Here is a 24,375-nt window from a genome sequence, read left to right on the forward strand (position 1 = left end):
AGAGCTTTTTGGCACTTCACAGCAGCTCACGTGTTTGTGACATGAGTCTGGAATTTCTATTTACATTTTTTGAGGATGATAAAGTTCCTGTTCAATAATCAATGACAGATAAAACTGTAGTAGGGTCCCGGATGCAACTGAACTTTTGACCACTGTTGAACAGGGCTGGCTGTATTCAACTTGCTGATATGGTCCATGTCTTGCTGAAACACAACACTAGTACCATTCATGCATGTTAACGTAAATGGTTTTTTTTTCATTTTTTCCCCTCTCTTTTCGCAAATATCGCCCCTGATTTAGCAGATGTTTTCATTGCCCACAAGCCCGGATGCAACTGTACATCCTGTCCTTGAGAGTTATTGCCCTATCAGTGTTTTCTATACCTTATTTTTTGGTGTCCTGAGGTCCAATAAATGCACACATATGTCACTATTAATAAGTACTGTGATAATGGCTCCTGATGTGGACACTGTTGTGCAACATAATTGATATGTTTCAAATGTATTTTTAAATATATATGCATATGTTCTTTAAATATTTTTTTTTTCTGTCGCGTTGATTTGTGTAAACAGCTTGCCGCTAGCTAAGAGGATCAGTGATTCGTTTAACTTGTGTTTAGCGTAGTTTGAAGTCACCAAGTCGGTTAGAACGTCCCGGTTGAACACGTTTGGCACCGGAGGATGAGCGGGACCGGGCCTGGCATCGACTACAGCGCCTGGGATCACATCGACGTTTCGGACGACGATGACGTCACCAACCCTTAAGTCGACACGCCGAGCCTGTTCCGGATGAGACACCGGATCAGAACTTGAACCGTGAACTAGATGCGGTGTTTGGATTCAGTTCACGCGCCTTGGTTAGTAATGATTTTGGGGAGACCACTATTTGGTAAGGGCAGCTGAAGATCAGTTTTAGGGGGGCTAGGACAATAAAACTTTGCCATAATAAACACACCAAATATTTTCGGTGGGGCTTGAGTAGTTTTTAGGGGGAGAGTGTACTGTACATCCATTCTATGGGGGCAAAAAGTGTACTGTACATCCGGAGACAAATTCCTTGTGTGTTTTGGACATACTTGGCAAATAAAGATGATTCTGATTCTGATTCTATGGGGGCAACAGGTCCGTCTGGAGAAGATGGATCCCTTCCAGCAGAGGGGAGAGAATGCGGCAAGGCTCCTGGACGAGGCCCAGGGACGACTCCGATGGAGGAAGCTGGACGAGCTGAGCCGAGTCCGGGCGGAGGTGACCAAACTGAGGAAGGACAAAAGGCGGCGTGAGGAGAAAAGGCTTCCCTGGAACGTGGATACCAACAGCAAAGAGGGTTTCAGCAGGGTAAAGCGACAGTATTATTCAAATGGGTGTATAGTTCATCATAGAAATATGTACGTGTGTCTTGTAGAGTATTGTCAACATAAAGCCGAGGGAAGAGACACAGTAGGAAAAAGTGGAGAAGCACAAGACATTTGTGGAGAAGTGCGCCAAGGAAATCGGACACTTTGGTAAGACAAAATTGTTTGATTTTTTTGTATTTATTAGTCTTCATTTGACCAAAAACAAAAAAAAAACCCACTCCAAAACATGCATAGGCAGTACGGAGTTTTAATGATTAGTACATCCGCCTCACAGTTCTGAGGTTCAGGGTTGCGAATATCAGTTGAAAACCGTGCCTGTGTGGGTTTTCTACAGGTCTGCTACATTTTAAAAACAGTGCCCTGAAACTCCAGCTTTATTTTATGTGTGTGTTGTGTGTGTTTATGTTCACTAGGGACGATGCGGCGCTATGATGACAGCCAGAAGTATTTGTTGGACAATTCACATCTTGTGTGTGAGGAGACGGCAAACTCCCTTGTGGTCATCTGTATTGACTACGAGACAGACGAGGTAATTGCCTGTGTGTGTGGTAGTGTTTGGAGCAGGAAACAAAGTAGATGCAGATGATTTGCTTCAGCGGGCCACATGAAATGACGTGGCGGGCCGGATCTGGCCCCCGGGCCTTGATTTTGACACCTGCTGTAGCACATTTCATAAATGTTTTTAAACAACAGGCGTCAGGATACTTCCGAGAGGCAGAAAAAGAGATTTACTACCGCTGACTTCAACTGAAACAATGCCAATAAACGTTTGCATTTGGGCTTGTGCTGCCAAATATACCCAAAAGGTTTAGTTTGTCCCCCCCCCCCCCCCCCCCCCAGGTAAAAAAAAAATGAATTTAGCATAAAAACCTGACCTGAACAAGAGAAACAAATTTTCATTTTTGGATTTAGCGATGCAATTGTGTTAAATCAGTTGAAAAAAAACCCATAAAACTTACACACACAAAAATGTGTAAATCAGTGTTATTGTTAGTAATTAAATAATTCTTCAGAATTTTTCCACGGCACAATGGTTGGGAATCACAACAAGGATGTAAAGAGAATTTAAAAGAGACAAGTGGACCTGTTTCTGTTCAGAAGCACGCAGTGATGGAGCAGGTGGCCCACCAGGCCATAGTCATGCAGTCCATCTTGGATCTGGGCCGAGCGTCGAAGGCCGACCCGCGAGACTGCTTCAGGCAGTTCTTCTCAAGTATGAAGGTCAGTAGAAGACAAACTCGGCCTCCTCTGCGTTTCCGTCTCTGCGGTGACACTGGCCTCGCGTGCGCACACAGAGCGCCGACGGGGAGGCGTTGGAGCGCGAGCTGGAGCTGCTGAAGGAGCGCGTGCGGAGCTGCGCACGGATGCGTATGTAGGAGGCCGGGTAGTAGCTGGAGGAGAAGCGGAAAAGACTGGAACCCGGTGGTCTAGACCCCGTCGAGGTCTACAAGTCATTGCCCGAGGTAAAGATCCCACCGAAACACACATATGGTTGAGAAATATACAGATGGCCAGTCCACATGCACAGAGATAATACAATAGAGCAAAAGAGAAATAAGACTAGGACTATTACTAGTACTACTACTATTAATCGGCCGGTATTAGCCCTTTTCACATCGGCAAAGGTTGGCCGATTTTCATGTATTTATTTATTTATTACACATTAAAACATTACAACATAAAGCAAACATTATTTGAAAAGTCTGCAAAAAAAACAAACAAAAATGGCTGATTTCTTTCTTTTTTTTCCTCTCACACATCACAACATTACAACTTAAAACAATGATAATGACACTCAAACAAATATACTTTAAAAAATCGGCAAAAAAATCAGCAGATTCGTACCAGTTTTTCTTTTTTGTTTGTTTTACACTAACACATTACAACATAAAACAAAAAAATGACATTCCGACAAACACAATTAAAAAAGAAAAGCGGCATCAAAATCGTCCCATTCTTGCCGATTTTTTTAAATAAACATTACAACATTAGACAAAGATAATGATATTCAAACATCCATCCATCCATCCATTTTCTGAGCCGCTTCTCCTCACTAGGGTCGCGGGCGTGCTGGAGCCTATCCCAGCTGTCATCGGGCAGGAGGCGGGGTACACCCTGAACTGGTTGCCAGCCAATCGCAGGGCACATAGAAACAAACAACCATTCGCACTCACAGTCATGCCTACGGGCAATTTAGAGTCACCAATTAATGCATGTTTTTGCGATGTGGGAGGAAACCGGAGTGCCCGGAGAAAACCCACGCAGGCACGGGGAGAACATGCAAACTCCACACAGGCGGGGACGGGGATTGAACCCCGCACCTCAGAACTATGAGGCTGACGCTCTAACCAGTCGGCCACCGTGCCGCCGATTTCAAACAAAGATGATTAAAAAAATTATTTGCAAAAAAAATAATAAATCGGCCGATTCGTGCCAATTTTTCTTTTCTTTTTCTTTTTTTTTTTTACACATTGACACATTACAACATGAGAAAGATAATGACATTCAAACAAACAACAATAGCAAGTCATTGGTAAGTTTCAGTGTTTGCGTGACTGGACATACTTTTACTGACAGAAAACTTTTTTAAAACGATGAAGAAAAATATTTCAGTTTAAGTCACACTCACTTTTTTATTATTATTTTTTTTTACATCCGGGAAAAGTGGCTCTGTCTTTTATTTTGAAGTCAACACTTCATGGCAAAGAAACTAATGGAATAGAAAAAAATGGGATTTAATATTAAAGCGCATTGTGCTTTAATGTTTTGCCAGTAACTTCACTGATTATGTTCCTTATATACTGCATAAATTTATTGCAATTTGATTCAAATTGGCCTGCCCGTGTCTGTGAGCCACAGCAAATGATATTTGTTCCCCGTGTATGCAAACAGTGTGTTTGTTTACCCTGCCTGTGAGCCTCTTCCGAGAGTTTCCTGTTTCACTCCGTTTGCACACAAAGATACGGCGTATTGATCCTGTTGTGCCGCACGGACTGCTGTAAACACACACACTCAGACACACACACAGAGGTTCTGACCTGCCGTCGTTTTTCTGTCAGGACATCCAGAGGGGTTTCGATGAGAAGAACATTGAGATGCTGCACGAGGCCATTGGCAAAGCTGCACCCTGACGTGCGTTGATGGTTGATGATGATGATGTTGACGACGTGGTGGTCTCCACAGGAGGGCAAGTATCACCTAGCGAGGTGCATCGACTGGACTGTGGGTGCCTGAGTCGGGAGAGAATCAAGGCGATGGAGAGGATGAGGAAGAAGATCAAAACACACACACTAAGTTTGGAATAACTCCCTATCCACTATACAACAGTATATAGTGTGCTATAGAGTAAATTAGCAATTTTGTAGTGCTGTTCCGATGTGTTGTGAATGTAATGTAGGTTATCTCCTATTGGTGGCGGGCGGTGAGTTTCGGATCTGGGCCTTCAGTGACTTAATCCACCAACATCATCAACTAAACCTTTGCAACCCCGCACAAAATTTTCCACTGACTCTCTTTCATGTGTTTTGTATTTCTGTATTATAATATTGCCCTTTAGTACACCAGAAGGAGCACAATGGAAATTGCAGAAACTGTTTAACTCGTTACATTCTATTTTCTTATGTGATTACTGTTTCGTTTTTTTTTTTAGTACAATATTGTAGAGTGCTTTTTTTCTTATTAAAAAAAGTTTTAAAAAATGTGTTGGTGTATTTTGTGGGGCTGGAACGGATTATTGGTATTTGCATTCATTTAAATGTGGCAAGATGATTTGAGATCATTCCAAACGGCCAGTGTCATTCAAAGACGGCGAAATCGTGGTCCATCCTGACTTTTCACATCTCGTAGTCCTTGTAATTAATTTCTGGCTCACCTTTGTTGCCTGTAATTAATTAGTGCGTTTGATTTAGTGGCCCATGCAGGATTTTGGGGGCAAAGCTTCTTTGTTGCAGTCACCTTGAGCAGAACAATCAGCAAAGACCGGCCGACGGGGCGTGAATTAAATCTAGATAATGTCCGTAAAAGCCGATGGTCTTTGCGTGTGTGTACGTTGTCAGGTAGTTGATGTGATTGCTTTGTCGTCATGTCAGCCATCAGGATGAACGTGTGAACATTCCACATGGCAAGCTCAATTTGAATTGTGATTCACGCCATAATAATTGCTTTGAACGATGCAATAATGAATTTACGTTGTCTATGTCCATTTAATAAAGTAATCTTCATTACCTTAAAGTGTCATTTTCAAAATGTTACTTATTGTGAATACAAACTGTCCATTAGCACCCCACGTAGCTAAATAAAGTTGCCAAATTATGAAAAAGAGCACTTATTCATTATTTATTATCAATTCAGGTGTAATTAAAGTAGTACCCATAAACATCAGAAAAAAAATAATAATGCATTAACAGATGATTGCAGAAGGTACAACAACATCATGGATTGGGAAAATTAGAACGTCGTCGTCTATTTGCAGTTGGCAAACAAGCTTAATGGCTCATTACTGCCACCAACTGGTGTTGTCCTTCCACTGCAAGGAAACCAATGTAAATTGCTCGTGGCTGGATGTTGCTACGGCTCGTATCCCGAAAAATATGTGAATCAAGCACAATTGTACAATTATTACTTTTTTGATAATTCACTAATTATTTTTTTGCATATAGAATATCTGGTAAATTATTTTTGAATGGTTAAAAACATCGCACACAAGGTCATTTTAACATTTATGTACAAATTTGGAGCAGGAGGTCCCAGTTGTAGTAATCCAAATTGCTAATCATCAAGCCGTTGGTCTTAATGGTCATAAGAGTGGAACATTAAAATGGGAATTATGATTTTTTTTTTTTTTTTTTTATAAATGGGCTGGCTGAATATAATGAAGAAGGAAAAGGGCACTGCTGATTTTTCTTTTCTCTTTTTCTTCTTCTTTTTTAAGAGAGAGCGTATGGGGTACCGACGAGAAGATTATGATTGGACAATGCATGCAAGAGTAGAGGAGGGAGGTGGGGATGCTATGGGCTTCTCCATGTGGCAGTCTGGCTGGTTGGTTGAGTGAAGAAGAGGAGGAGGAGGAGGAGGAAGAGGAAGAGAGAGGGGAGATCCGGGGAGGGTGGGAAGCTGGTATTCATGAAGACGCAGAGCGTTTGTGACACATGCACGGCTCGTCTGCAGGCAGCCAGCACGGCCAGCGACCGGGAGGAGGAGGAGGAGGAGGAGGAGGAGGAGGAGGAGGAGGAAGAAGAGGAGGAGGAGGAGAAGAACCGCCTTCATCTGGACGCCATCAAGGTGAGTGTGTTGTTGTTTTAAAAAATGCTGCAGCCTGACATGTCATCCGTGTGTGTGTGTGTGTGTGTGTGTGTGTGTGTATGTGTGTGTCAGAGAGGAATCCCTCATGCTCCATCTTCATATCTGCTTCCTGCATCTATGTCACTGTGTCACCATCCTCCTCCTCCCGAGCGCAAGTTCGTGGACATGCTGACTAGTTGACCCTATCTATGCACGTGTGTAGGATGTCAGGTGATCAGAAAGCACACATACGCCGAGCGTCTCCCGACGCAAAACGGAAATGGGTCATCGATCGGACGGCTCCCGAGTAATTATATAACGGGAGGGACATTCGGTGTTGCGGTATCCTCTCGGAATTAGCTCGCGCTCCCCGCAAGGCCACCACAATGACACCGTGTTTATGTTGTGCCAGCGTCATGTTGCTCAAAAAACAGGATGTCCTTTTGTGATTTTTTTTTTTTTTTGCATCAAACTATAGATGTTTCAAAGGGGAACTAGGCAAAAAATGGTTCGGTTGTTCACCGACTGGCTTTGGAAGCGTTTGAATTTTGGATGAAGTGCTTTTAAAAATGCTCAGAATTTGAATCATTTCTAAAAAAAAAAAAAAAAATAGCTGTCTGACTGCATTGTGGGACAATACAAGAAAAACGTTAAGATAAAGTTGCGATATTAAGCGAATAAAGTTAAACTGTTGCAAGTAAAAAGGTGTAATATTAAGACAATAAAGATATGCACAGGTGCCAAACTCAAGTGGTCCACGAAAGCAAATTAAGTTTACTTCTGGTTTCTTGCTAAAAATATTTGGCACTTACATTACAGCAGGAAATTTGCAAAATGTCTTAAATTTTAACCAATATTCAAGCATTTTTCCCAAGCTTACATTAAACAATAGTTGATGACTTAAATATTTGGTTTTCACAGTGTACCATGAGTCACTGATGGAGTAGTGGTACACTCGCCTGACTTTAGTGCGGGCACCGTGGGATCAGTTCCCACTAAGTGACGGTGTGAATCTGAGTGCGAATGGTTGTCCACGTCTATATGTGCCCTGCGACTGACTGGCGACCAGTTCAGGGTGTAGTCTGCCTTTTGCCCGAAGTTAGCTGGGATAGGCTCCAGCACCCCGCGACCCTCACCAGGATAAGCAGTGTTGACGATGGATGGGTGGATGTTTATCATGACTTGGTTTTAGAATTCAATTTGTTATTAAAAAAAAAACAAACTATAATATGTAGATGCAGGGCCAGTAATTTGATGATGGGATTATACATTGATATGACTTTTACAGTCATAACGGTCCTCTGAGAGAAACCATAACCATGACGGTGGCCCGTGGAAATGAGTTTGACAACCCCAATACTATGATAAAAGTTGCGATATTACGAGAATGAAGCCATAATGTTAAGGGAATAAAGTTCTAACATTGCAATAATAAAGTTGCAGTACGTATTACGAGCATAATATTCCAATGTTTCGAGAATTAGGTTGTAATTTTTTGAACCACAAAAAATCTTAAGAATAAAAAAAAGAATGTTGCAAGAAAAAAAGGTGTAATATTAAGAGAATAAAGATGTAATGTTACGATAAAGTGGTGATATGAGAATAAAGCCATACTGTTACAGGAATAAAGTCATAATATAACAAGAATAAAGTTTAGAGAATTAAAGTTGTGATGGTACGAGAATGATGTCATAACATTACGTAGTAAAACTCGCAATGTTATGAGAATATATTTAGAATGTTACACGAAATGTTACAAAAAAAAAGTTGCGATAATACGAGTATAAACGTTGCACTTTCAAATTTCTAGAAAATGTCATTGTGATGAATAACATTATTCCGGTAATATTACACATTTACTGTTGTCAATAAAGAGATTAAGACTTGGTTTTATAAAGCTATGTAAAATGTAAAATAACAACTTCTCTATTATGTTGCAATTTTATTCATTAGAAAGGATTACTGAACTAATATTACATTTTATCACTCTTTTTCCTGTAATATTTCAAATGTATTCTTTGAACCGAGGAAGCCTTTTAGAAGTGTGGTTGCCTTGTGTTAGAAAAATATATCCCTTTGCATTTAGAAAATGTGTTCTATGATAATTATAACCTCATACAATCTTTTGTTTTTGTTCCGCTCTCTCTGATATTGTATTATCATTTTGTTGTGAGACAAAGCAAGATGTCTCGGGTTGGAGGGAGCACCAGTTGCATGTAGCAGATAACTGACTGTTCAAGTGTCTTTTTCCTTGCCTAAGGAGAAATAGGGAGACACTTCTTAGAAACAGCCATCCCAGTTGTATTAGAAGTATCTTCTTGCATGCAAGTTTTTATTAAACTGTATCTCTCATTATTCTGAAAAAAGGCCATACGCTCATGTGTGCGTAAGCCTGAAAAGATTTTTCTGGCTACACGCATTCTCCCAAGGACTTAAGCACTTTTTCACTTCCGCACTCCAGGGGCTGTAAAAAGTCCAGTGCCCCATAAAGGTGAAACATCATATTGGGGATTTCTTTTCACTTCTGTGATCGCAGAGCTTTTCCGCTTCAAACATGCTGCTTGGAGGTTGTGTTTTTTGAAAGCGCAGGGCTCACTATTACAGCAACTACATTCATTGTAATAGCGCAATGGTGGGTTAGACATTGAATTATTTGTTTTTATTTGCTTCTATGTAGGTCATCACATACATTAAAGGGGATACGTTTTGCCAAACCAACTTTTTTTCTAGTATTAGGATGTAATATAATTAATAATAATAATGTCTCTAATGTTTAATGGCTCCTCTGTAAACATGTGAAATATGAATGAAAATTGTCCACGCATTGCTGAGTTCCTAACGTTTGTCTGCCGAGAGGACTGAAATCAGGTCATACAAATTTATCGAGCTTATCTACGTCACTAGGGAAGATCTCCGCCTTCCCTTTCCGCTTTGTCAATAAAACATGTGTGCTCTAACAAGTGGTTCTTCTACATGGAGCCAACCAATCAGAGGAAAGGGGGTGGTATTAGCCAAATATAGACAAAGCGGATACAAAACTGGGTCAAACAGAAGTAGCTGTTAACGGGGCCTTTTCTGGACACTCGTATGACAAAACCAAGGTGTTTTTAAATGAAATTGACACTTTTACTAAGTCCATGTTAGAGAATCACTTAATGGAGGTCCTTTAAAGTGACTCGCCTGATCTGCGTCGCCAGGAAGGTTCCACGGTACTGTTGATATGGACCTCCAAACTCCTCCAAACATGCGGTCAGTCATAAGCACAGTATTCTGATTAAAATACTTTTATTGGATTTATTTCATACAGAGAAAATAAACAACATGCTCTCATTCTGCACACATCTCACTGGCGATGACACATGCGCTAGGGAAGGTATTTTCATATTTAAAGTGTGCTATATGTTCCAAATGGATTTCTGTGACATTCACAAGTCTTGGCAAAATTCCACGCTTCACGATTTACAGCCAGCCTCAGACTTCAAAGTCACGCCTCTTTTGTGTTTGCGCATAAAATTCCAGGTTACGCACAGTAGGTGGGTCAGAAATCTGGACATAATAATGGACAGAGGTGAAAAGTCCGCAAGCCTAGAGCGTTTAAAAACACTTTCGTACGAGTGGGAAAATGTGGCCCAAAGTGCTTGTCCTGTCTCTTATCTAAAAAAGGGGGACTATCTTTCCCTTGACACTGTCTACATTGACACTCTCAACTGATCTCTTATAGTATCTGTAGTTAAGTTGTCAGGTGCCTTAAAAGCCTAAAGAATTCATGTTAAAAGTGACTCTGAAAAAGTTTTTTTTTGTAACAGTTTTGTTGCTCCCTCACAGGAAGAAGAGAAGCGACGCTCAAGCAACTTGTGACCTTACGAAATGACTTTTGCGCAGTGATGCTCGACATTTCAATATGTGACCACAGACCACGCTGCTTCTGGAACCTCATACTGGACCAGGGAAAGATTTTTACGAGGTTGGAACTATGCAAAGAAAATTCAGTGTTGAATTAGCAGATTCGAGGATAGTTTTTTTTCCCCTAAAGTCTTCTAGCTGCAGCATCATGGACCCGAACCGGGGTGTGCTGTTGCCTTGCCTGGCCCAAGCGGGACCACATGCAGGTGCATCTTTATGCCAGAAAGTCTTTGTTTGTTCTAACATGGAGTGAGCTCTCTGGAGTGTGTGTGTTCATCTCTTCTGTTGCTTGTGGGGGGGGAAAAACCCCCCCCAAAAAACAGCAATCCAAAACAAAAAAGACGGAGCCTTGGAGGGGGCACCCGAAGGCATCGTGGGTGTTTTGTGACAGTGAGGGGTCCGGTTTGAGCCGCCTGAACCCCGAGGTGTCGGGATAGCCATAATGGACGCAGACGGCGACCCGGTTTGACACCCAAAAACAACCACACCCCTCAATCCCCAAACCACTTCTAGCCAGGTTTAACCTTGGAGTGACCCATTACCTCTCCGGTCCTGGCTCTCCACCTGCTCTGCTGCCTGGGTTCCGGAACGCTCCGCCCTGGGGCCCAGAACGAGCCAATCAGGATGAAGAAGAGCCGCAGCGTGCTGTCGGTAACTGGAGAAGAGGTGAGGTATAGCACAGTGATTCTTAAACGCAGGCTGTGAACTTTCATACAGTAGGTTAGACGCCAGACAGACCCGACAAAGTTTTTAAAGACACAAGCCATCAATTCAGCCGATTTTATTTTATTTTTTTAAATTAGCGAGCAAAAATCTGAGATATTAACACTCGATAGTAGCAGCGAACTCAACTCAACTCACTTCGCAACAAGCAGCAGGTTGGCAGGTAGTGAACTATTCTTGTACTGTCAATCTAAACATAAAACAAAAGAGAATGACACGCTGTATATTTCAAGCAACCACATGACATTTCCTGAAGGTCCGCTAGCATAATGTTAACACATAATGGGAAACGCTACAGACGGTCAAACGAAAAGCATCGGTGTCGCAGTGTCAAAACCCTTCAAGCAACGGATATTTGAATATAAAGGATGGAGCAACACATAGTCAGATAATATTACAATACTCACAGGCATATATTCTTTATCCTCTGCGAAGAACGACTAATATTATTGTGTCTTACTGACGAGCTGAGACTGTCTCAGTACTGTACATGTTTGTATTACACTGGGCGGCACCGTAGATGAATGATTAGCACTTCCGGCTGGTGCCAAACTTTCCCAAAAGACAAAATTATTGCGAAAGTACAATCTCGACTTCATTAAGTACGTTGTGAATGGGGGCAAAGAGGCAGAAGCTGAGAGCGAAATGGAACGAAATACTAACCAAAACAGAATCATCAATTAACCCCATAAAGTGTGAATATTTGAATGTGGCCAGAGGTCAAAGAGGTTAAGAGCCTCTGGTACAGCCTGTGTTTGGGTTAACTGTCTGTAGTGAAAGACACACATACCTGGTGACTTTCACACATTCTGACCTTCTTTTGTGCTCATTGTGAAGGTCTGAGCAAAGGAATCCACTTAGATGATGCTTGTATGCTTTCAGCCTGGATGAAGGACATGATAGCATGCATTATTCAAACAGGCTTTTATTGATCAAACGCAACCAAGTGCCTTTGTGTGAGTGACTATGTATTTATATCCAATGTGTGCGCAAGCATCCTTCCACATCTGCTCTGGACGACAATAAGAAGCGTAGCATAGAAGCAACACGGCATGGTTGCCTAGCAACTGCTACCGTCCCCTCGTCCCCCCAAGTGTTTTGTTGCTACGGTGCTGCAGTGCAGATCAGCCTCCAACAGCTCCATCTGTAGCAGCCTTATCACACACACAAAACTACAGCCATACATAAGTATCTATATAGCCAGACACGCATGCAAACAGATACATACACAGAGGCATTTCTGAAGTTTTTGTTCCCTAGGATGCAACCACGGACTTGACTGTCGTGCAATTGTACGTCGTATCTACGGAGATGTGAAGCTGGTCTCCTTGTTGTCTCACAGGGTGAGGACGTTCACATAACGGTTGGCGGGGGGGAGAAGGCCGAGTCGCCGCGCTACAGCCGATCCTACACGTCCGGGGCCACCCTGGGGGCGGAGCTACGCAGGGGTAGGAGCAGGAGACTCTCATCTAGTCTACAGGTAGACAACATATAGCACGGGCAAACCATTACGGCTTGGCAGTCTCAAAGTTTTTCTTTTTTTGTCTGCATGTTTATGGTATGGTTCATGCCAAGACTGGTAAAAGACAAGTAAAACAGGGATTTTTTTTTTTGTCTTGCAGCATGCAAGTTTTATTTCTGTGCATGTGAGTGCGGTGACCTATCCCTGCTCTCTTTGAACCAGACAACAATAATGAATTCGTTTTTTTTTTTTTTTTTTATAAAATAACAAAAATAAAGGCAAATTCAGCCACAAGAGACTTTTTCTGTTTACACTCATGAAACAGCACTATTGGCTCACACATTGTGGCAGATGAGTGGGGAGAGCTACTGGCTATTGCTAACAAGCAGCTAAGCTAACTAGCTGGCTTAGTAAAAGCAGATTTATGTATTTTACTGCACAGAGATGGCGCAAATTGACCATGGCCACGATGTGGCGAGGGATCCTGGTTAATGTAAGCCATTTTCAAAAAGCGTTTTGGCTACAGCTTTTGCTGGAAGGAAAAACGATTGCTGAAACACGCCAGCTAAAATGTCCGCTGTCTTTTCTGGTGTTGTGACAAAATCTGTGACCCTGAAAAAACTGCTACCAGGATTTAACCAGGGAACAATACATAGTTTTTAGATAATCAAATTGGATTTTGGATTTGTTGGACAATGACGTCTTCATTTCGGAATAGTACAAGGAGTAACGATTGGGGATTTAGATGCCGAGTCCAAGCTCTAGGAAACAAAGACTAAATGTGCGGGGTACAGGTGTTGTGCCTCTTCTGATTGCGAGTCGAATGTAATTGTTTCGTCCGTTAATTCTGCCATGCTTTGGAGACTTTATATGTGGGCATGTGACTGTCTGGCTCCATTTGATTGGTGATATGTAGTCATACGTCACTCGTAGTTATGTTGGAATTGTGAAACAGTCCCGTGACAGAAGTGTCGCTGGCAAATTAAAAAAAAAAGGATCGCATAAGCAATACTAGATACAAACAAAAGAAGCGAGGGGAATCTAGCTCAATGTAATGGAGTAAAAGTAGCATAACAAATATACTGAAGTAAAAGTAAAAACAACGTTGCATTAAAACTACTCTGACAAGTAAAATTTTCCCCAAAAGTTACTCCATTGTCACTACGTAAATGTAGCTCATGAATGCTATAGGTTCCCTGCTGGCTGCGCCCTCGCGACCGCACTCGTTCGCCAGAGGTCCTTGGCAACGTGTCGCGTCCCACAACGCTGCCCCTCCGCATCCCGCCGCGCATCTCCATCACACAAGCAGACGCCGACAGGTTTGCAAGCCCACCCTGCTGCCTCAACGTTTCTTATTGCCTTTACAAGTCTTCTCTAATGAATCTCCTTTAACACTTCACAGTTTTGAAGGAGAAAATGGTGTCTCCCCTGCTCACACGCCGCTGGGCTCGCAGAGTCCGGGACTCACTCTCAACACGTCCTTCCCCCAGAGTCAGAGGCGGGAGTCCTTCCTCTACCGCTCGGATTCAGACTACGACATGTCGCCCAAGACGGTTTCGCGCAACTCCTCACTGGCGAGCGAAGGGTGAGAGGATTAATGAGGTCATACATACTGTACTTGATACACTTCTCGTAAATAAGGTTTGGATATCTATGTACGTATGAAGTTTCAGGATGAACCTAAAAAGCACCATAACCGACAAGTGAAGTTAACGCTCCGTTGCATGGCAGGTATACCAGTGGACAGCTGTTTAAAAGCCATTTTCCTCTGAATGCAATTGTTTCTATGATGGGATCCGCTAAATGCGGAACATCACGTGAGAAAACCCGGACAACAGCTCAGTGGACTTCATGCGTATGCTGCGATAACTAGCATAAATACGGGTTTATGACGTGGTTTAAATGCAAACTTGCAAAAAGTTTTGTTTTCTTTATGACTGGTATCTTCGGACAAAAGTTAAAAAGATGCATATCATTTATTTTATACGAATATGATATGGTCACTGATGGTGCAGTGGTACACTCGTCTGATTTTGGTGCGGGCAGCGTGGGTTCAGTTCCCACTCAGTGACGGTGCGAATGTGAGTGCGAATGGTTGTCCGTGCTCTGCGACGGACTGGCGACCAGTTCAGTGTGCAGTCCGCCTTTCGCCCGAAGTCAGCTGGGATAGGCTCCAGCGCTCCGTGACCCTAACCAGGTTAAGCGGTGTTAAAAATGGATGGATGAACATGATATGATATAAGCAAACACGAAAAGACCCTAAACATCAGATATTATCATCTTTGACTTAGCTTGGAAGAAAGCTTCATAGTCATGAGCGCTTTGTTTTCTTACTTAGGACCAAACAATAGACTCTTACAATGTTGAAATGTGTAAAAGTATGCCAAGATTTTTCAAAGAATAAAAAGAATTGTTCATGGGTTTATCGTAAAAGTCAATTTAGCTCATTCTTAGGTTTGTACCAGTTTATGTTGAGTGCTTAAGTGGGGTGGGGGTGGGGGGGGGGGGAAACACATCAGAAAAAAACTCACAATTTTATAATTCATTTACCAGAGGTTTCATTTGATCTTCTGTAAACCTTTGAATAGACATATAAAACACATCAATGTTTCAGTACTTTTTGCACAACATGTTGTTTCTTTAACAAGGAGCTGAAAGGCAAATTCACAACAGCTGTATGTGCAAGCCACTTGCTAACGTGTGTTCGTCCTCTTTTAGACACACAGGGGAGGACTTCATCGTCACTCCTTTTGCTCAGGTGAGTGGAACCTCATCGAGGACCCCATTCTATCGCATAACGTTTCCACCAAGCGGCACAGTTCGGTTTGGCACAACTCTGTTTTCACTGCAGGGTGTGTATAGGCGGGCAAATAGCGGAATACCATCGCAGCCGTGGTACAGTGGAAATAGCCAGTTGAATTTCTGTTTTTTTTCCCCCACTGGTTTGGCTCATTTCTTGAAACAGAAATTACATTCTCAAAACAACATGGACAAACCTCCAAACCACTTGGCAATTTTTCACAGAAATGAATGTTTTCATGCTTTTTTAAATTTATTCCTTTATGACAGCCTCATAAATTAGATTTGTTTTAGCTTATTAAATTAGCAATTGAACATAATTTTTGGGGTGGTGTTGTGTTGAAGACACTAGTGCACAATGCTATACAATAGTAATGTAAGGTATGATATCAACTTGAACAAAGCGATGTTTGGGAACTCAAACAAGGTTTTCTTTAATATCCTGAAAAGTAGTCATTTTGGAGGTCACGTTTATTTGTATAGCCCTTAATCACATGACGGTCTCAAAGGGCTTCACACATCAGCGACATCCCCAGATCTAAACCACCCAACCGAAAACCCTAAAAAGCTTATTTGGGGAGAAAGGAAGTAACCTTGAGAAGGGACCACAGATGGATGGAGTTGCGAGGATTCCACCCAACGGCAACAATAGATGTGGCAGCTTGTGCAGTGCAGAGGTATGTTACGCCAGACCTCAGAATTCTCAAGAGAGTATTCTGGACTTTTAACTTAGCGATTAGTGCTTTGGACTCTCAACCCAGAGGGACGGTGGTTGCGTGGGTTCGAGCATCGAGTGGGATCGCGCTGAATGATCACTGTCACGTATACATGCTATATACACATATGTATCACTGGCATCAGACGAAAACCTCAATCTCAAAATTTGGTCAATGTCATATTTTTTTACGAATCGATACTATTTGTCAGTCCCTAAGTGGGTCTATTATTTTTTACAAATTATTTACCAATCAAAATGTTGCAGATGGCTTGCTCTCTTTGACAATGCAGTGTTGCTGTAACGGCTCAACAAAGAAAAGGGCAAAAAAGGGATGTACGAATGACTTATTTTGGGTTCCTTTACAACGTTGGAAAATGTATCTCAACTGAATGGCTTGGTGGAAACTATACAGAGTGTAAAAATGGCTAAAAAGAAGCTCTAAATGGAATTTGTGTGATTATGATTATTTAGGTTCTGGCCAGTCTGCGATCAGTGCGGAGCAATTTTACCATCCTCGCCAACGTCTCCACTCCGACAGCCAAGTCAGTGTATTAATTATTGGTATATAATTGCTGTGTCATTTGTGTTCATTATTCCATTTTATTTGATTATTAAAACAATTTTATTTTTTATTTTTTGGCTGTTCAACGTATTTAATTTTATTAGTGTTACAATTGTTCGTTTGTCTCATTTTTTTTAATGCCAATATTTTTATTCATGTTTTTCTTTTATTTCTCAAATGCCAACAAAAGCCACTTAAGGTTGGTTATACCATTTTTTATTCTTTTTTAATGTTGCTCCAGCCCATTTTTTTATGCTCCAACATGACATACAGTAAAAAAAAAATTCATCATAACCATTATTTAAATGTACTTTTTAAATATTTCAAATAGTACACTGCAACTTGTGCCTGTTCACTGAGAACTAGACATGACGTTTGAGGTATATTGAATGCAACATGCTTAATGAAACGATTACTCAATAGTAAGAAGAAGAAAGTAAGAACAAAGACAATTGCTTGCTTACCAACCACTGTGACCTCAGGAGGTCGCCGCTGGGTGGAGTGTGTGTGAGTCCCAGGGCCACATTGTCAGACCAGCAGTACCAGCAGCTCGCCCTGGACACGCTGGAAGAACTGGACTGGTGTTTGGACCAGCTGGAAACCATCCAGACGCACCGCTCTGTCAGCGAAATGGCGTCCAACAAGGTAGGGAAAAGAATATTTGAGTTTCATTAAAACTACCTGAAAGGATGGACAGTAACTCCTTGCATAGTCATGTTAAAAAAACTCAGCTTGCTTTCTTACTAAAATGCCCTTGCATGCCAACCACGCCCTGTCTGAATAGAGAGGTTGTACAGAAATTAGTGTAGAGGAAGAACAGTGAAAGCCCAAATATTTATGGTTTGGCATCTGCAAATTCAGTTTTTTTTTTAACCTCCATTATTGCTTGGCATCTTGGTGTAAAGGAAGTATGTTGAAGTCAGTTGAGGTATTTCCTTTAGACACAAAGTAGTGTTTTTCTGCCATCTTGTGGGATCTATAGGCAATTACAAGCCATTTTGGGGCACGCCAATTACGCACAGATTTTTGCAATTCACGCCAGGGCTCGGTCCCTACCCCCTGCTAATAACAGTTTCAATGTATATTGAGGTGTTAGGAAATGATCTCAAATGAGAGACAAGGTTTATGTCAGGGAGGGGAGCTTAGTTTAGTATGGGTTGTTAGTGGAAGTTACGGAGAGTCTTTGTCACATGTAAATGGTCGTGAATTTCTGGTGCATTTTTTTCCCAGAATCAAATTATCTGTATGCCATGTGTTTTTAAGGGCTACCTACAATGTAAGATGATTTTGAAATTTTATTAAAGTGTTTTGGAATAAGAGATTCTTTTACTCATATAGGCCAGTGGTTCTCAAAACTTTTTACAACAAATACGACCTAAAAAAAATTATTTGCTCTCCATGTACCACCATAACCATGACCAACATTAAAACACAGTAGCGTAGTTGGCTTAACTGTTCATCAATTCAAGGAAGAGGGGTAATTCCTTACACGCCCATTTAATATTATTGTAACCCACTACAATATTATACACAGTTTGAACATTAACACTGCATTTAAGTATAGGAAATAAAAAATATATATAAATACTGATTGTATTCAAATGCACTGCACATACATTTGATAAAAATTGGACCTAAATAAATGTGTGAAAACAAACAGTTCTAAAATATTCAATTAATTTATTAAAAAGTTAAATATAACTGAACTGCACTTAACAAATGTGCTGCACTGAGGTGAAAACATACATAAATTTAGTAATTATTCACATACCACTAGAGGGAGCTACTACTACACTTTTGAGAATCCCTGATATAAAATAGCAGGCTCGTCAGTTGCTCGCATATTTTTTTTTTTTCTTCGCTATTTCTGGCAGCAGAGGGATTACTGTACTGTACTGAGCACACACTGACACCATGTGTTACTATGTGGTGCTACAGTTCAAGAGGATGCTGAACAGAGAGCTGTCCCACCTGTCCGAGATGAGTCGCTCCGGAAACCAAGTGTCAGAGTACATCTCCAGCACCTTCCTGGGTGAGTGAAGCCCTCTTCCTATCACAGCGGACCAGAATATAGGCAATTAAGCGCTGTGTGCGTGTGTGTGTGGTGTATGTAGACAAGCAGAACGAAGTGGAGATCCCTTCCCCGACACTGAAAGACAAGCCGATGAGTCAAATTAGCGGCGTGCGGAAACTGTCGCACAGCTCCAGCCTCTCCAGCACCTCCATGCCTCGCTTCGGGGTCAACACGGACCATGAGGAGGAGCTTGCCAAGGTCTCGCCAAAATCAATTTGGTGTCCGACTCGCTTCGAGAACGGGATGACTCGATGCTGTCATTGTCCACTTAAGCATCAATTAAATGGACAGTTTGCAGTTTTAAAACTACCAGGAAGATCGACAAAGCCATGGTCATGGGAAATGCAGGGATATGTAGTTGGGGGCTGCAAAAGGGGAGTCTTGCACAGAGTGCCAATCAAGCTCGGACCGCCAGTGCTCACACCCCCCCCCCCAAAAAAAACTTGGATATCAGCAATTGATAAAGATCTGTGGGTATTTTCTTGAATAAGAGTTCATATTTTGCGTGCATGTGTGTGTCTTGTGTGTGCGCACTTTAAAGCAGGAGTTGGAGGATTTGGACAAGTGGAGCTTCAACATATTCCAAGTTGCCGAATTTTCCAACAACAGACCTCTCAGCTGCATCATGTACACCATCTTCCAGGTACTCAAGACAATTTGTTTAGCCAAAAATCGCCTGCTCGTCTCTGGAAAATCACAAATCTCAAGGCACAAGTGTACTTTTTTTTTTTTTTTTTTTAACTTTACTACCACCACAGGAGCGAGAGCTGCTGAAAACCTTCCGCATCCCCGCCGACACCTTCGTCACTTATGTGATGACCCTCGAGGACCATTACCACGGCAACGTAGCGTACCACAACAGCCTCCACGCCGCCGACGTCACCCAGTCCACTCACGTGCTCCTCTCCTCGCCGGCTCTCGACGTATGTTACACCTGAAGACAAAAGATGAGGATTAAAGGGAAAGTGAGTCGTGATCTAACTTTGTTCCTCACTTGGTCTTCTCCCTCAGGCCGTCTTCACTGACCTGGAGATCCTCGCCGCCCTCTTCGCCGCCGCCATCCACGACGTGGACCATCCTGGAGTTTCCAATCAGTTCCTCATCAACACCAGTGAGTCCCTCATATAAGAAGATGTAATTAAAATGACTTGCCATATAGCAAAAGTTATTGCAAAGACAATTTCAGGTTTAAGATCGCGCTCGCGGAGATTAATGAGAGCGGTTGAGAGTGTTTGGAGTGGGCAGAATGCAGATAATGATAGTGGTGGCAATAGCAGTAATAATGGTGCGGTGAAATGCAAGTGTTGTGATGTTTGAACACTGCTATCAACGGCACTACTGCTTCTACTAATTAACATGCAAAGGGAGAAACTGTGAACTTGAAAGCTAGTGAACAAAGTATGTGAGAGAAAACAACTGATTTTATAGCTAACTTTTAAAACTTGTTCTTCTGTTAAACATCAAAATGAAGTGCTAAATTTGAATAGAATTGTTCCAAGGTAGGCTAGTGGTTAGCGCAGACTGGCTCAATTCAAAAAGTGAAATTAATACACAGATTCATTAAACTAAAATAAAGATTAATAATCTATTAATGAAATGCTTTTCATAAAGCCAATTCCTATTGTGAATTACTGAAATAAATTGAGTTTACAATATATTAAAAAAAATTAAATGCACCTTTTATTTTATTAGATGACATTGAAAAAAACCCAGCTCTGCACCAAAATGTAATGATTTTTTTCTTGTAAAGTTTGTTCTGTAAAATCCAGAAAAAAATAATAAAAAAACATATTAAGCATAACTGTACTTCCATTGCAGAGGTAATATTAAGAATAACAATAACAAAATGTCAAAATGACAGAAAGAACAAATAAATTCCTGTAAAAATGGAGGGAAATTGATTGTCGAGGACCATATTTCTGTCTGTCCATGTTAGCAGGCTATTTCCTGGTTTATGGAGAATGGTGTAAGCCATTGATAATAGATGGACTGGACTCTACCATTACATTCTGGGATATTCAAGTAACTGTGCGTGCACTGTGTCCAGACTCTGAGCTGGCACTCATGTACAACGACGAGTCGGTCCTGGAGAACCACCACCTGGCAGTGGGCTTCAAGCTACTGCACCAGGACAACTGTGACATCTTCCAGAACCTCACCAAGCGGCAGCGGCAGAGCCTTCGCAAGCTTGTCATCGATATTGTAAGTGCCCCATTGCTATGATCCGCTGTAATGGGTAACCTTAAAGGGAGACACCCGACAGCCTCAGTGGTCAAATTTAGTGCTAATGGGGTGCAAAGAAAATGAGAATTATTATTATTAATTTTTTCCATCTCCAGGTTTTGGCCACAGACATGTCCAAACACATGACCCTGCTGGCAGACCTGAAGACCATGGTGGAGACGAAGAAGGTGACCAGCTCTGGCGTGCTCCTGCTGGATCACTACAATGAGCGCATTCAGGTAGATTGCCAGATTTGAACATTTTAGCAATGACAAGCTGCTAAACAGTGACCCAGCGGTTGGATAACTGGCGCAACAAGTCAACTGAAACATTGTGTAAAAAAAATGTGTGCATAATTATTTTTCATTAATAAAAACTAATATTATGTAAAAAAAAATACATAAATTACAGCACACAACTGTCCCACAGTACATTCTGAAGCAGTTCAGAATAATCTCGTACATTCTGAAGCAGTTCAGAATTATCTATCTAATAAAATGGCAAAAGCATAAAAAAAGTAAATAAAATACATCATACTCAAGAGTGATGCTGATTATAAAACATATGAATGCGTGCAGATGGCTACAGATTTGTTTCGCTGGTCAAAATTGGCTTGCTCTGACCGACCAATCAGAGGACGAGAAAATACGGATGTTATTGCGGGCGAGCAAGATGAGCCTGTGAGGCAAATTTGAAATCTGATTGTTTGAAGAATTAGCTTCCAGTCTGTTTTAAATTACATGATTGTGAAGGCCCTGGGGCAGATGAGATAGCATAGCAACACAAACAGACTGAAATCTGATTGGACAAAAACAATCTAACATCAAAATACACTACTGGAAGCAGAGGAATGAAGGGAATAGAGTTGGGAATACACTGATGGACCAAATATTAGAACTTAGTTTGTAAATGTATGTCACTGTTGCAGGTCCTAAGGAACATGGTGCACTGTGCCGACCTGAGCAACCCCACCAAGACCTTACCCTTGTACCGGCAGTGGACGGAGAGGATCATGGAGGAGTTCTTTCGCCAGGGCGACAAGGAGAGGGAGCGAGGCATGGAGATCAGCGCCATGTGCGACAAACACACCGCCTCTGTGGAGAAGAGTCAGGTGCCCATTTGCTCTTTTCACATGAAGATAACAATCGGTGGCAAAAGTACTCTCACTCTGTATTTAGGTATCGGATACACATCTACTTAACTAAAATAACAAGTATTTGTAATTTGCTACTTCCCACCACTGCTTTGATAATATTGTGGGTTACTTGAATGTATTCACAGTCCCCTCGCTTTTCAGGTGGGTTTCATCGACTACATCGTCCACCCGCTGTGGGAGACGTGGGCCGACCTGGTGCACCCCGACGCCCAGGAGCTTCTGGACACATTGGAGGAGAACCGCGAGTGGTACTTGACCACCATGCCTCAGTCACCGTCGCCTCCGCCGGACAGACACTTGCAGCATGACCGCTTCCAATTCGAGATCACGCTGGAGGACCTGGAGCACAACAATCACAACCACGTGTACACGAGGATCAGCGCCGGCTCTGGCGGGGGCGGTCTGCACAGCCAGAGAGTCTCCTGCCTTGATGGGCAAGCCGTGAGTGAGAGGGAGGATGAGAAGAACCACAACAGGGAGCAGAACGGAGTTAGTGAGGACGATGAGGAGGCTGCCGAAAAGGAAAAGGAGGAGGAGGACGAAAACCCTGCAGAGGAGCAGGTAGAAGACGAGACGGGCGACACCGAAAAGGAAGAGGAAGCAGAGGGTGAGGAGACCAAAGGAGAGGAGGGTGAAGATAATCTGGATAAAAATGGAGCCCAGGAGGAAGGAGAGGAAAATGAGGACGCAGGATTCGGGAATGTGGAAGAGGAAGAGCAGGAAGGAGGGAATGTGGAGGAAGATGGAGCAGAAGGGAATGTGGAGGAGGAGGAAGAAGATGTCGCAGAAGGGAATGTGGAGGAGGTGGATGGAGCAGAAGGAAATGTTGAAGAGGAAGATGGAGCAGAAAGTATTGTTGAGGAGGTGGAAGATGAGGTGGTGAGGAATGAGGAGGAGGAGGAGGAGGCAGGGAATGTAGAGGAGGAGGAAAAAGGGAATGAGGAGGGCATGGCGGTGGGGAATGTGGAAGAAGAGGACCAAGAGGGGGATGTTGGAGAAGAGGAGGAAACTGATGTGGAAGAGGGACGGAGCGCTGAAGAGGAAGGAAACGAGGAAGAAGAGGACAGCTAGTGGGGCAAACGAGGTCAGCGAGAAGATGCAGATGAAAATGCGCATTTGGCGAGAGCCAGCCTTGTCACTCACGTGCGCCGTCCACTCGAACACGTGCGAGCTTAGACGTCGGCAGCAGCGGAGTGGACTCAGGGGCCCGGACCACTGCAGGACGACGAGGCACTCAAAGCTGTTCTTACCGACCTTTGCTAAGGGTCACAAAAATAATACATACATGCAAATAAGTTTGTGCCTGTTCTCCCGAGATCACCGCCTATACTTGCCATCGTCTTCTGTGTCGTCCAGGATGAAGATCCCACTGCTCCAGACCACCCCCCCAAAAAAAAAATATATATATATATATATAGTTTGTCCTAAAAGGTTGGCAGGAAGTGAAGTCTGTTATATTATTTTCACACTTGTAAAGCGTGGCAGTACTGTACTTTGAAGAAGAAAAATCTGTGGCATCAGAAATGATTTGCAAGGTGGACTATAGATGAAAATGAGCTTTCTGCTAAAACTGGTCAAAGCCTCTCTTCATGTCTTTTGATATTGATTCATGTATGTGCACAGTGTCCAGAAACTAAATGGAAAAAAAAAATGACAATGTATACTCACTCACCCAGGACGGGTCGCCAAGGTGACAATGAGGGGCGACACGTCGCCCACGGAGCAATGCATTGTGGGTCCGGGCTCAAGGGTGTGACGGTCTTCCACAAGTCAACTTTTTTTGTTTTTTTGTAACGAGACGGTTTTGGCACTTTACCACCCCTGTTACATATATGTACATAACAAACATGTATTTTAATCTTCTGATGTCATATAATAAATATGATTGATCAAGTTGAATGATTTTTTATCTTTTTGCCAGTGACTTAAAAAAGGTAGACTTGAAGCACTTGAGACTTTTTATTTTCTTTGTGACCCAAGTTCCAAGCATTTTTTTTCAACAATCTATAATGTCATAAAATACAATTGTGTGGAACTTTCTGACAAGAAAAATGTGGCCCAACAATATTCGAACCAATGAAGGTGATCTGCACTCGCCATGGTAACGAACATAGCCTCTAC

General features: G+C 42.3%; 1 protein-coding gene, 1 long non-coding RNA gene and 1 pseudogene across 3 annotated transcripts; 2 read left to right on the top strand and 1 right to left on the bottom strand.

Moving 5' to 3' along the window:
- Window positions 1–572: 572 nt before the first annotated feature.
- Window positions 573–5,046, top strand: LOC133477263 (hsp90 co-chaperone Cdc37-like; annotated as a pseudogene).
- Window positions 5,047–6,509: 1,463 nt separating this feature from the next.
- On the top strand, window positions 6,510–24,153 carry LOC133477256 (cAMP-specific 3',5'-cyclic phosphodiesterase 4C-like). Its single transcript, XM_061771834.1, has 18 exons — window positions 6,510–6,634; window positions 10,460–10,598; window positions 10,668–11,203; window positions 12,603–12,740; window positions 13,914–14,041; window positions 14,125–14,307; window positions 15,441–15,480; window positions 16,711–16,781; window positions 17,284–17,446; window positions 18,740–18,833; window positions 18,916–19,073; window positions 19,420–19,518; window positions 19,634–19,798; window positions 19,887–19,986; window positions 20,923–21,077; window positions 21,215–21,337; window positions 22,027–22,209; window positions 22,396–24,153. The coding sequence occupies exons 3-18, from the start codon at window positions 11,162–11,164 to the stop codon at window positions 23,323–23,325; spliced, it is 2,772 nt and encodes a 923-aa protein (XP_061627818.1). The 5' UTR covers window positions 6,510–6,634; window positions 10,460–10,598; window positions 10,668–11,161; the 3' UTR covers window positions 23,326–24,153.
- Window positions 11,058–18,899, bottom strand: LOC133477265 (uncharacterized). Of its 2 annotated transcripts, XR_009788268.1 has the most exons (5): window positions 18,773–18,899; window positions 17,266–17,420; window positions 12,051–12,143; window positions 11,399–11,450; window positions 11,058–11,192 (listed from the first exon to the last, which is right to left on the bottom strand). It is a non-coding gene; the product is annotated as an uncharacterized LOC133477265 (long non-coding RNA). The 2 variants fall into 2 exon arrangements; XR_009788269.1 differs by lacking the exon at window positions 12,051–12,143.
- Window positions 24,154–24,375: the final 222 nt, after the last annotated feature.

Source organism: Phyllopteryx taeniolatus, chromosome 4 (genome assembly GCF_024500385.1).
Source record: "Phyllopteryx taeniolatus isolate TA_2022b chromosome 4, UOR_Ptae_1.2, whole genome shotgun sequence".
NCBI lineage: Eukaryota > Metazoa > Chordata > Actinopteri > Syngnathiformes > Syngnathidae > Phyllopteryx > Phyllopteryx taeniolatus.